Raw genomic sequence first — 14,369 nt, forward strand, 5'->3', positions numbered from 1 at the left:
GCTTTCATCTGTGAAGAGCACAGGGCGCCAGTGGCGAATTTGCCAATCTTGGTGTTCTCTGGCAAATGCCAAACGTCCTGCACGGTGTTGGGCTGTAAGCACAACCCCCACCTGTGGACGTCGGGCCCTCATACCACCCTCATGGAGTCTGTTTCTGACCGTTTGAGCAGACACATGCACATTTGTGGCCTGCTGGAGGTCATTTTGCAGGGCTCTGGCAGTGCTTCTCCTGCTCCTCCTTGCACAAAGGCGGAGGTAGCGGTCCTGCTGCTGGGTTGTTGCCCTCCTACGGCCTCCTCCACGTCTCCTGATGTACTGGCCTGTCTCCTGGTAGCGCCTCCATGCTCTGGACACTACGCTGACAGACACAGCAAACCTTCTTGCCACAGCTCGCATTGATGTGCCATCCTGGATGAGCTGCACTACCTGAGCCACTTGTGTGGGTTGTAGACTCCGTCTCATGCTACCACTAGAGTGAAAGCAATGCCAGCATTCAAAAGTGACCAAAACATCAGCCAGGAAGCATAGGAACTGAGAAGTGGTCTGTGGTCCCCACCTGCAGAACCACTCCTTTATTGGGGGTGTCTTGCAAATTGCCTATAATTTCCACCTGTTGTCTATTCCATTTGCACAACAGCATGTGACATTTATTTTCAATCAGTGTTGCTTCCTAAGTGGACAGTTTGATTTCACAGAAGTGTGATTGACTTGGAGTTACATTGTGTTGTTTAAGTGTTCCCTTTATTTTTTTGAGCAGTGTATATTGTAATCGGAAATAGCAAGAAGTCTTCAATTTGTCTTTTGTTCCTGCTAAAAAACCTTCTGAAAGATTTTTCAAATAATAATTATTCCATCCATCAGAGCACAATAACAGGATGGAAAAGGTTGCCAGTAGGAAGTTTGTACCATGTACAGTATTATATAGCACTGTGACAGCTGGGATTTCCACCAAACCCCATAAAAGCGCCCGAGGAATAAAATAAAACTGTCTGAAGTTATTTTACTAGCCGACAGTTTTATCAGCAGAAACATTTAGGCCATGCGCAACAGAATACATTGAAAAGCTGCATTCTGATTTAACCTCAATAAAAAACACTTGAGATGTAATGTGGTTGAAATAATCCCATAAAAAAAAGAGAAAGGAGATAGACATTTGAGACAAACGGAGGCTAAATAGGACAAAACAACTCATCTGTTTCCTCTATGGAACCTGTTTGAGCCCTGTTTTGGCTCTTTTTAAATGGTGATCGGTTAGCCATGCCTGCCTTTCCTTGCCAGTGCCAGTGGAGGCTTGGGAGCAGCGCGCAGAGCAGATGGCCTTTATGATATGACGGTATCTGCTCCGGGCAGACTCCGGCCTGGGGCTGGAGGGCTGTGATTACTGCTGCTGCTGGTGGTTGCTGTGTGTGTGTGAGATTGGGTGCGTGTGTACGTGTTTGATTGGGTGCGTGTTTGATTGGGTGCGTGTGTGAGTGTGCGCGTGATTGGGTGAGTGTGCGTGCGTGTGTGCGCGTGATTGGGTGAGTGTGTGTGCGTCTCGCTCACCTTGACTTTGCCCTCACAGTGAGGGAAGCCGTCCATGGGGGGAAGCTCACATTTCTCCTGAGCGCCGTTCAGCAGATCTGCGGAAAGAGAGGAGAAAGATGGGAGAGAAAAAGAGAGGAGAGAAAGAGAGAGAAGAGGGGATCAATAAGGTCAGGCACCAGCGTTGGGAGCAAACTGTGCAGGTGTGGAATTGACATACAAAAGACGACACGGAGAGATCAATACACACGCATGAACGAACACACTCCTGTGCACATACACACTGCCTCAGGCGTATGACACATCAAAAATACACACACTTTGGGTTTACACATCAAAAAGCTCCGAACAACCAATGACTTCACTGGGTCTGTAATTCCATGTATCCTCAGGGAGGAGGTGGTATTTTGAAGAGACTGAACATGGCCCAGAATTGAAACAACATATGTATGCATGTGATGTGTGCTCTCGCCCAATAGCACGAGCACAGGTAGCGTAACTTGTGTGACCACATGGTACCATCCATCCATCCGCAACAGATACACGATGCCACCGAGGCTATGCTGTTCCCCTGGCCGAGCATACGGTGGTGTGATTTCCATACCTGACGCAGCAGACTGACACAGGTTCAGATAAGCTCGCCTCACACCGACAACAGACGTGTGGAGTTTAGATATGCCAGGGCTACTTACTAAGAGGCTTCAATGGAATGGGGTGCTGGGAACAGTCACACTGCAAAAAAGAAAATGCGATGGCATCTCCCATAAATAAAAGATGACTCGTTTCAATCGTTTTTTTGTCCAAAAAATGATTGGGTGCTATTCCATATGTAGGAAATAGGGTTGCCCTTTTTTAACTGTTTGTTTCTCTAGATTTCACAAAAACAAATGTTATCCTCGTATTCCTGTGAGGATGAAGACACCAGGGTTGGGAGAAGGTGTCCCATGACAGAGGTGGTGATGAGGCTCAGACAGGGCTCCATCGTGAGTGAGTGAGTGAGTGAGTGAGTGAGTGAGTGAGTGAGTGAGTGAGTGAGTGAGTGAGAGACGAGGCCAGACGAGACAGCCGGTGTGAAGGTAACCTTAAAGGGATACTTTGGGAGACAGATTCATTTGTGGATACCGTCTGTGTCCAGTATGAAGGAAGTTCGAGGTAATTTCTCGAGCCAATGCTAACTAGCAATAGCACAATGACTGGAAGTCTATGGGTATCTACTAGCATCTAGGGCCTCATTGCCAAAATCCAGAAGTATCTCTTTAATGACTGGCCTGTCTGAGAGGTGGACCAGATTGCCCCGTCATCAGTTCAAGGCTGACACACGCTCACAGTCCAAGGGAAACTTAGCTGACAAGAGGATATTGCCATTGGGTCTGTGGCTTGGCCATGAGTGAATTACCGGTATCAGCACTGGCATTTAAACAACTTCGATAACAATACAAAAACCTTTGCAGACTATGTGTTTTGGACAAAAATCACAAGGTTCCTGTTAAAAATCTCTTAAGTCACTACCTGTTCTGTGATCATTTGTTCTGAAGCAACAAGCAAAGCATCTGCACAGAACGGATAGAAAACAAGAGGCAGGCTTTTTACCATTTGTGACCCATGGTGAGCTTGCCAATAACAAAAGACTCAGACAGAGTGACAAAATCTTGCATCAAAAAGGCTTGTACAGAGCCAAACATTACACAATGCATCACTTTGTTCTATAGCGATTGATCAGTACCAGATGAATTATTAAACCTTCAGGGCTGCCTCGCCCCAAACTCTTGAGTTCTGACGAGACCCGCCATGTTTGGGCTAAAGATTAGACTAAAACTCTACAGCGCATAGACCAATGATAATTCTTCCTTCTGCACCGAGTAGCATTCACTAAGAAACAAAGATTTCAGTGAGAAAGAAAATGTATCAGAATTCTAATGAACAGAATGTCATGTGATGGCTGCACGCAAAGCTATTTTATACGACCACGTCAAGAGTGTTTTTGTGTTCGTGTGTATCAGTTACTGAGGGGATCTCATGCTGATAACAGAGTATGTTATCTCTACTCCAGGAAAAAAAAAAAACACTGATTAAAATGTGTTTCATGCACACAGCGTTTTGGCTTAATAACCCTCGATGTAAAGAGCTCATGCTGCGACGCTGCCCTCTCGTCTATTTTAATAGCCTTGTTGTTTTCATACTCGCAATGACTAAGCAATATATAATACACAGCATAGGGGTGGATGCAGTAAACAATGGTGATAGACAAATGAGAATGCTCCGGGGTGAAGTTCCACCTAGGTACAGATCTAGGATGAGCTTCCCTCCCTCAAACTTAATATTAACCATAGTGGGGTAAATGCCAAACTGACCCGAGATCAGCATCTAGCGGATACTTCAACCTACACCAATGAGAACCAAATAAGAAGAGGGACAGTCACTGCTATTCACCAACTTCCAGCGGGTCCAAACACCTAAAGATGCCTTTGAAGCCGCTCTCTCCTGTTTCAGTCATTATCTGCTAAAAGAAGCCTTTGAACGAGATGAGACAGTCATTCAGCGTGTTTGAGGGGATCAGTTTGAAGGAGGCACTGAATCAATCATCACATAATGAGGAAGCCCTAGCAGTGATTCTACGCAGTCCAACTGCAATGGAATCCAACACGCACAATGCAACACCTGAGCCAGTGTGTGTGACACTGCAGGCTATGCGTTTTTGCATGCTCCTATTTATTGATTGCGTATTTGATGCGTGTATTTCTGTATTCTGTAGTGCTGGGTATCAATACGACTCCCTGTTAAAACAAAGGTGAAATAAATGCAGATATGGACAACGGTCATGTGGTCATGAGACGGCTAGCCTGAGATGAAAGGGCCTCTGGTTTAGCCATGGTTTCCCGGGGTAACAGGAGCAGGAGAACAATAGGGTGAGGCAGACAGATTATTATTGAAGTATTTTCTATCATAGCCGGTGGAACAAAGGCCTCGCACTGGACCGAAGGGGAGAGTAGAGGACCTCATGCTGAGCCCATCAGCCTGTGTCCACACACACACACACACGTCTCCCTCCTCTGGACAAGACGAGATGAGATCAGCTGATATGAGCTGAGACTGGCTGAGATCTCACCAGGCAGAGTGTCAGAGCCAAAACATGGCTTCTTAAGTCGCTGCTGCTTTAATCAAGTAGAAAGAGCTGCCTATCGCCAAGTGGCAGGCTAAATATAGCTGCATTATAATTAAATGTCAGAGAGGTGGTATTTAAACCTAACAAGAGATCTCTCCACATACTGTGCGCCTTCTTCACAGAGCATCTTTAAGCCCGATGAGCATCTTTAGTCTGATGAACCGCACAACGATGTTTAGGATTTAGATTGACATGCTGCGCTGTGGTCACGGCAACTGCAACGCTTGCATAATAGTACTCTGTGGAACATGCACACGGTATTACAGGGCTGTGTCTGAACGTACCAGCAGAGCTACCCGTCTGAGTAAACACACACGCGCACGCAGACGGACAAAGACATGGGGGTAGGTAGTCTGTGAGGAAATGTCCTTTGAATCCGTTCTCCTAGTATGTTGGTATAAAACCCCAGTTTAAGGTCAACCACAACATACACGTGACTCATAGCAGGACCGTTGTGCAAGAAACGTAACTCTGCAAAGGAAGTCTATCGAAATAGCAGATAGAGCCAGATCCCCAGCCTGCACGAAGAGGGAATGAAGGCTGACGTCAAGCAAAGCCAATCAAATCAAAGTTATTTGTCACGTGCGCCGAATACAACAGGTGTAGACCTTACAGTGAAATGCTTACTTACAGACTCTAACCAATAGTGCAAAAAAGGTATTAGGTGAACAATAGGTAAGTAAAGAAATAAAAACAACAGTAAAAAGACAGTGAAAAATAACAGTAGTGAGGCTATATACAGGCACCGGTTAGTCGGGCTGATTGAGGTTATACGTACATGTAGATATGGTTAAAGGACTATGCATATATGATGAACAGAGAGTAGCAGCAGCGTAAAAGACGGGTTGGCGGGTGGTGGGACACAATGCAGATAGCCCAGTTAGCCAATGTGCGGGAGCACTGGTTGGTCGGGCCAACTGAGGTAGTATGTACATGAATGTATAGTTAAAGTGACGATGCATATATGATAAACAGAGAGTAGCAGCAGCATAAAGAGGGATGGTGGGGGGGCACACAATGCAAATAGTCTGGGTAGCCAGTTGATTACCTGTTCAGGAGTCTTATGGCTTGGGGGTAAAAACTGTTGAGAAGCCTTTTTGTCCTAGACTTGGCACTCCGGTACCGCTTGCCATGCGGTAGTAGAGAGAACAGTCTACGACTGGGGTGGCTGGGGTCTTTGACAATTTTTAGGGCCTTCCTCTGACACCGCCTGGTGTAGGCAGCTTAGCCCCAGTGATGTACTGGGCCGTACCCACTACCCTCTGTAGTGCCTTGCGGTCGGAGGCCGAGCAATTGCCATTCCAGGCAGTGATGCAACCAGTCAGGATGCTCTCGATGTTGCAGCTGTAGAACCTTTTGAGAATCTGAGGACCCATGCCAAATCTTTTCAGTCTCCTTAGGGGGAACAGGCTTTGTCGTGCCCATCTTCACGACTGTCTTGGTGTGTTTGGACCATTCTAGTTTGTTGATGTGGACACCAAGGAACTTGAAGCACTCAACCTGCTCCACTACAGCCCCGTCGATGAGAATGGGGGCGTGCTCGGTCCTCCTTTTCCTGTAGTCCACAATCATCTCCTTAGCCTTGGTTACGTTGAGGGATAGGTTGTTATTCTGGCACCACCTGGCCAGGTCTCTGACCTCCTCCCTATAGGCGATCTCGTCATTGTCGGTGATCAGGCCTACCACTGTTGTGTCGTCTGCAATCTTCTGATAATGCGTGCCGATAAGCCCTCCGAGAGCCTAACCAAACCTCTACTTGACAAGTAGAGAGAACTAAGGCGGTGATGATGGAGAGATGACACATTTAGCAGCGTTGCGTAAGACCACTTCCACTGAATGAAGGAAACATGAGGGTGCTACTCAATGACACAGTACTACTGGAGATCTTTGAAGAGGAGTTCTATGGTTTGCCAGTACAAAATGTCATCCGATCAGACTAGAGTTGAAAAAATTCATTCCATTATACCCTTGCTCGAAATCCATATGGAACTGTTAATAGATCATATAAGATCCAGACAATCACAAAATACGATTCTGGAATTTTACAAGCCTAAATCAGAAAAGAAGGCAGCTACTACCAGTAGTAGTGCTGTATATCCAAGGTGGCAAGAGGAAGGAGGAATTTTCTCTCCATTGTCATTTTGCTTCTCTGAGTTGATCCAGAGAACCCAGGTTTAGTTTGGGTTAACCCGAAATGGACTTTGGACTAAATACATCAGGCTCAAGTTACACCCTCTCCTCTTCCTCAGCCCCCCTTCAAACTCAAGCCTCTCCTCACAGTCCTGCGCTCATCATCACCCACCTTCCGACATTTTCGCTTTCTGGACGCATTACGTAATGGAATCCACTCAACAATGAAAGGTAACATTACAGAGTGGGAGAGATACATGGGGTGCCCTATTCACTATATAGTGCATTACTTATGACCAGAGCCCTAAGGGCCCTGGTCAAAAGTAGTGCACTATAAAGGAAATGGTCCAATTTCAGACTCAACCATGGTCCAACTCCATAATGGCAAGATATAAAAAATATATTTTCCACGCTTTGCATCTCTCTCACCGCTTCTGTTCCATCAAGACCACAGCTCCTCGGCCAACTTTGGGTGTACTTTTCCCTGCGAGTGGTGAGCGAAGACATCTTTGAACACCTCATCAATTAAGCAAGAGGCAGCTAATGGAGAGTGCCCTCTCAGCCACAGAACAGCTATAGGCTCTCAGTGGGGTGACAGGAGGAGAGGGGCTGTGTGTGTGTGTGTGTGTGTGTGTGTGTGTGTGTGTGTGTGTGTGTGTGTGTGTGTGTCTGTGTGTGTGTGTGTGTCTGTGTGTGTGTGTGTGTGTGTATACACACTTGTTTTCCTACATTGGCGTTAAGGTTAGGGTTTTGGGGGTTTAAGGTAAGAGTTAGGTTTAGGGGTTAGGAGGGAAAAAAGTGGAATTCCACAAAAATAAGGCTGTGTGGACTTTGAGGGGATGTTGTGGAAGCGGAGAAGCTGGATGACCATAATCAGGGGTGATTTTCCAGGGAGGAAAAATACACATACAGACCTGGAGCAAAGCTGCCAGCGTGGCTGCTGTTGATTAAACCTAGTCTGGAGAAGTCATCCAGAATATACTAGGAAAGGTCTTTATTCTCTACAACAGTGTAAGAACATAACAACATGCCTGTCCTAGTATGTGTGTGTGTGTGTGTGTGTGTGTGTGTGTCCGTTCTCGGCTACAGGCTCTCACCAGGGCTCGGTTTCCCAAAAGCATCTTAAGGCTAAGTTTAGTGACCTCAATGGTTCTAATGACGAACTTAGCCTTGAGCTCAATGGTTCTAATGATTAACTTAGGCTTAAGATAATTTGGGGAAACCAGGCCCAGAACTTCAGTCTCACAGCAGGGTAAATAACAACAGTTCCCAGAGTGCCTGTGGCAGCCAAAAGCCTTGATTTATCATCTCCCAAGCATGACTAACGTTCCCCGGTTTCAAATTAATTAAGAAGAGCTATGTAATATTTACTAATGAGTCAAAGCCGCAATGGTGGGAAGAATCCATTGTGAGGGTAACATTTCTGAGAATTCAGGTAGTCAGGGACAGGGCCTTGAATAGCATTTGAATAACATTGGCTCTGTACCGGCACCCCCAGTATATATCCTTATTATTGTGTTCCTTTTTATCTTTTACTTTTTTCTTAACTATATTCCTTGAACTGCATTGTTGGTTAAGAGCTTGTAAGTAAGCATTTCACGGTAAGGTCTACACCTGTTGTATTCAGTGCATGTGCCAAATAAAATTTGATTTTGAATTTTCATTCCTCATTCAAAGGGCTTCAATGTGCTGTGTGGGTTAAAGTTGCCCTTAGATGCTGAATTTCCTCCACTAATGGTTAACAGGGCCTAAAATTAACACCAGCCACCTGCGGGTAGATTTTGGCATTGTCGGGTGAAATGTCTATTTCACCAGCCACGTTGACGGGTGGTCAGGGCGAGCATTTCACTCGCATTTGTGAATACAAATAGTTAAGAATTATCACATTTATAGTCAAATAAATGCTGCAGTAGCTGTTTTCAAAGTATTTCTGCCTTTTCGTTTCTTAGCTGGTAAATTAATCGCACAAAGTCAAAGAACTACGAATCCTATATAGCCTACTCTACTTTGCGCTACAACACCGCCTGGCTGGGGTGTTGAGTGAAATATACATTTTTTGAAGCGCTGCGCACAGCCATAAAAGTCTAATTTACTTGAAACTAAAGTCTGCTGAAGTGAGACTTTGTCCTTGGGTTTCCTGGCTATTTACATTGTTTTGTTCACAAGCTAGGTTGTTGTTCTATGTTGGAGTTTCAACTACTAGGGAAGAGAAGAAAACGCTTCTACTAGTCAGAATCAATTTCAAAAGGCACAAACAGGACTTAAGTCGCGCTACAACGGTAACCTTAAAAGTGCAGGTGGACATGTTTGTCTCCTCTGTGACACACTATATATACATAAGTAGTAGATTGAGCTAGTTCTGCCACACCCGTTGCTGACTGTTCGTCGGGAACTTCATGAGCAGCCCCACACAAGCCAAGCCTAAGATCACCATGCCAAGTGTCGGCTGGAGTGGTGTAAAGCTCGCCGCCATTGGAGCAGTGGAAACGCCGTTCTCTGGAGTGATGAATCACACTTCACCATCTGGCAGAATCTGGGTTAGGCGGATGCCAGGAGAACCCTACCTGCCCGAATGCATAGTGCCTACTGTAAAGTTTGGTGGAGGAGGAATAATGGTCTGGCCTGTTTTTTTTCATGGTTTGGGCTAGGCCCCTTAGTTCCAGTGAAGGGAAATCTTAACACCACAACATACAATGACATTCTAGACAATTCAGTGCATCGAACTTTGTGGAACAGTTTGGGGAAGGCCCTTTCCTGTTTCAACATGACAATGCCCCCGTGCACAAAGAAAGGTCCACACAGAAATGGTTTGTCGAGATCAGTGTGGAAGAACTTGACTGGCCTGCAAAGAGCCCTGACCTCAACCTCATTGAACACCTTTGGGATTAATTGGAACGGCGACTGCGAGCCAGGCCTAATTGCCCAACATCAGTGCCCAACCTCACTAATGCTTGTGGCTGAATGGAAGCAAGTCTCCGCAGCAATGTTCCAACATCTAGTGGAATGTCTTCCCAGAAGAGTGGAGGCTGTTATAGCAGCAAAGGGGGACCAACTCCATATTAATGCCCATGATTTTGGAATGAGACGTTCAATGTGCAGGTGTCCTCATACTTTTGGTCATGTAGTGTATTTTGGTAAAAAACAAACAATAAATATATATATATATATACCGTTGAAAGCGGAAGTTTACATACACTTAGGTTGGAGTCACTAAAACTCATTTTTCAACAATCCACAAATTCCTTGTTAAACTATAGTTTTGGCAAGTCGGACATCTACTTCGTGCATGACACGTAATTTTTCCAACAATTGTTTACAGACAGATTATTTAACTGTATCATAATTCACTGTATCACAATTCCAGTGGGTCAGAAGTTTACTAAGTTGACTGTGCCTTTAAACATCTTGTAAAATTCCTGAAAATGATGTCATGGCTTTAGAAGCTTCTGATATGCTAATTGACATCATTTGACTCAATTGGAGGTGTATGTATTTCAAGGCCTACCTTCAAACTCAGTGCCTCTTTGCTTGACATCATGGGATAATCTAAAGAAAACAGCCAAGACCTCAGAAAAAACATTGTAGACCTCCACGAGTCTGGTTCATCCTTGGAAGCAATTTCCAAATGCCTGAAGGTACCACGTTCATCTGCACAAACAATAGTACGCAATTATAAACTCCATGGGACCACGCAGCCCTCATACCACTCAGGAAGGAGACGTGTTCTGTCTCCTAGAGATTAACGTACTTTGGTCCGAAATGTGCAAATCAATCCCAGAACAAACAGCAAAGGACCTTGTGAAGATGCTGGAGGAAACCGGTACAAAAGTATCTATAACCACAGTAAAACGAGTCCTATATCGACATAACCTGAAAGGGCGCTCAGCAAGGAAGAAGCCACTGCTCAAACTGCCATAAAAAAGCCAGAATACGATTTGCAACTGCACATGGGGACAAAGATCGTACTTTTTGGAGAAATGTTCTCTGGTCTGATGAAACAAAAATTGAAACAAAAAAAGTTTGACCATAATGACCATTATTATGTTTGGAGGAAAATGGGGGATGCTTGCAAGCCGAAGAACACCATCCCAACTGTGAAGCACAGGGGTGGCAGCATCATGTTGTGGGGGTGCTTTGCTGCAGGAGGGTCTGGTGCACTTCACAAAATAGATGGCATCACGAGGAAGGAAAATGATGTGGATATATTGAAGCAACATCTCAAGACATCAGTCAGGAAGTTAAAGCTTGGTCGCACATGGGTCTTCCAAATGGACAATGACCCCCAAGCATACTTCCAAAGTTGTGACAAAATGGCTTAAGGACAACAAAGTCAAGGTATTGGAGTGGCCATCACCAAGCCTTGACCTCAATCCTATAGAACATTTGTGGGCAGAACTGTAAAAGAGTGTGCGAGCAAGGAGGCCTACAAACCTGACTCAGTTACACCAGCTCTGTCAGGAGGAATGGACCAAAATTCACTAAACTTATTGTGGGAAGCTTGTGGAAGGCTACCCGAAACATTTGACCCAAGTTAAACAATTTAAAGGCAATGCTACCAAATACTAATTGAGTGTATGTAAACTTCTGACCCACTGGGAATGTGACGAAAGAAATAAAAGCCGAAAGAAACCATTCTCTCTACTATTATTCTGACATTTCACATTCTTAAAATAAAATGGTGATCCTAACTGACCTAAGACCGTGAATTTTTACTAGGATTAAATGTCAGGAATTGTGAAAAACTGAGTTTCAAAGTATTTGGCTAAGGTGTATGTAAACTTCCGACTTCAACTCTCTCTGTGTGTGTGTGTGTGTGTGTGTGTGTGTGTGTGTGTGTGTGTGCGTGTGTGTGTGTGTTACTTCTTACTAGTAATACATATATTGTTTTAGAAACATTACAAAGCATGCCCATCCATTTTTGTATGTTTTGTTGGTGTACTTTTAACGTCCCCCTAAAAAATTGGCTGGTAAAAAGAATCTACTTGCCAGTGGCTGGTGGAACAAAAAGTACATTTTATGCCCTGATGGTTAAGGTTAGGATTGGGGGAGGGGAAGCTGATCCTAGATCTGTACCTACAGGAAATGCCAGAGTGCAATGTGCAAGAACAGGTGTACCCATTCGCGCTCCCATTCATTTAAATCTAGGCCTATATTTCGAAAGGTTGTTCTGTAACATCAGCATCATAAACTACTTTTCCCCTAGCGTCACCATAAACGACCTGATTTGCACAGAGGCAAAAGAGAGGTTTTACATTCACAGCTCTAGTGTTTTGCTGACAGCGACTTTGTGCCTTCACACAAAGGTAGACCATAAACTGGTTTAAAGTATACAGACCATAAAATATCAGAACTGTGACGGAGAACACATGACTGTTTGTACTTCTATGGGGTAAAGTCTCTCCTAAGTACAGATCAAGGATCAGCTTCCCTCCCCTCAATCCTAACCTTTAGTGGGAAAATGCTAAACTGACAGAAGATCAGCATCTAAGTGCAACTTCACCCTACACCCAGCAACACTAGCTAGCACCAAACCAATATGACTAGGCTGTAGTCAAATGCCTCATACTGCAGCTACAATATTTGCATAGCATTATCCATGCAGGAAAACATTGGTCCTTCCCAAGGCTTCATGATGACATGTTACTGTGTGCACAGCCAGCATGAAACAATCATGCCTTGTTACTGACTGTAGAGGGATCGGGCTATCTTAAGTGTATCCTCTATTATGATTCCTGTCAACAAAAACATCAGCACATTCTCAATTACCTGATTCAATCACTACAACTGAGGTTAGACTAGCCAGGTCCCAGATCTGTTTGTGTGGTCTTGCCAGTTCCTATGGTCATTGTCACGTCAACTGAGAGCACAAGATCTGGGACCAAGTTAGGGTTGTTGGAGAGTGCATTGATGAATTAAGAAAAATAGTCAAATCTACCACTGCGAACCAGAGTAGAAACAGATGCGACCGCCTCAACAACAACACATGCTGTACAAACGTAGGGCCCCAGATGAGGCCAATGTTGATCCTCTCTGAACGTATACAGAGTCACTGTTAGTTATAACAAAACCCAAATATCTGTTTTAGAAACGGGGGAGTTAATACAGTGCAGCGCTCTGTTTACCGCCCCCCTGGATACGGCTGCCTTGTTCAGTACGGCTCAATCAGTCGAACACAAGCCAGCAGAGGAGAGAAAAAAGAGACAGAAAGGGAGAGGAGTGAAACTGAGTGGCGCACATGGCCTGGCTGCTGGAGCCAGCCAGCCAGCCAGCCAACCATCCCATCCATCCCAGGCCTTGATCAGGCAGGGCACTGCAGAACACGTTCTTGCAGCGTGACAAAGTATCCTCCTTTGTGAGCTCCGCAAGTGGCCACATTCCTCAACCTCTCGCAGTTTGTTTACAATTAGATCCTCATCCGCACTACATATGAAGTGTTTATGGGGACACCAACAATTGCTCTAAAAAAAGTGAGCTAGACAGGGGGAAAAAAAAACATTGCACGTTGTACTGCAAATGGTTTGCTAAATCTGCACTGATGCAAAGCAGAGGCCTTTCTGGGCCGCAACCCCAATGTCACCCTATTCCCTATATAGTGCACTACTTTTGACCTGGGCCCGCAGTAGTGCACTATGTAGATAAAAGGGTGCCATTTGGGACGCAACCCATGACCTGTTTCCAACTGGATCTGTTAGCAGTCTGTTCCTGGAAAAGCCTAGAAATGTTCAGCAGTGCACTCAAAAACATGCTAGAATGTTTTCCATCATGCTGTCATGCAGGTTGAACGTGGAACACAGAGCAGGTTTTATCTCACTTCCAGAGGAGATAAGGAAATTCAAAAGCTCATGGAAGCGATTCAGAATACAAATGTCCTTTCTGGCTCCTACGATAGCAATCTTGCTTTGTAGTGGGGCAATTTATTCAAAAAGCAAGACTATCTAGCCTACTCCTTGTTCAAAAGCTTTTTCTCTTGCCTACCTCTGTGTGGTGTCGGTTACCCAGTACCGATGCCTTTACATTTCACGGTGCAATTGCCAAACCGATTTGACTAAAACCCAACTGCAGTGAAAGCTTGGAAATGTCAGTGCTGTTCTCTGTGAGTGGCCCTGAGCAGGGTGGCAGACGAGGTGTGACGGCACAGAGGCATCCGTCCTTATTCACAAGCTGGTGAGAGGGCGGTGGTGCATGTAACAGAGGTGGTTCGATGAACCACGCTGGTGTGATGAGTAACTTTGTTTGCAATTTGGATGAGACAGGAAGCCTAGGCTTTACCTCAGAGAGATAACACGTTTGCAGGAGACCCGGGTTTGAACCCAACCAGACACAGACCCCCACATATAGCACCTGCTTCAGTGGCTGGCGGCCCTAACCCAGTTCTCACTGTCTACACACACCCACCAGTCAGTTCCTGAGCCTGACCCTCTCAACACGGCTTGCCAGACATGTTCCTGCCACATCCTCCAAATGTCAGCCCGTGTAGCATGTCACACTGTGTATTAATGGAAAAGAGGTCAGGTGTTACAGTGAAGAAGTGCCTCTCACAATGTCAGGCTGT

General features: G+C 45.2%; 1 protein-coding gene across 1 annotated transcript in view; it reads right to left on the bottom strand.

Annotated features, from left to right (window-relative positions):
* The window catches only part of LOC106574313 (alpha-1,6-mannosylglycoprotein 6-beta-N-acetylglucosaminyltransferase A), a 117,833-nt gene that overhangs the window by 65,342 nt on the left and 38,122 nt on the right, over positions 1 to 14,369 (bottom strand). The window contains exon 4 of the mRNA XM_014150150.2: positions 1,546 to 1,622. Within this exon, the coding sequence (XP_014005625.1) occupies positions 1,546 to 1,622 (77 nt within the window). The remainder of the gene's footprint in view (positions 1 to 1,545; positions 1,623 to 14,369) is intronic.

This window comes from Salmo salar, chromosome ssa16 (assembly GCF_905237065.1).
Source record: "Salmo salar chromosome ssa16, Ssal_v3.1, whole genome shotgun sequence".
Taxonomy (NCBI): Eukaryota; Metazoa; Chordata; class Actinopteri; order Salmoniformes; family Salmonidae; genus Salmo; species Salmo salar.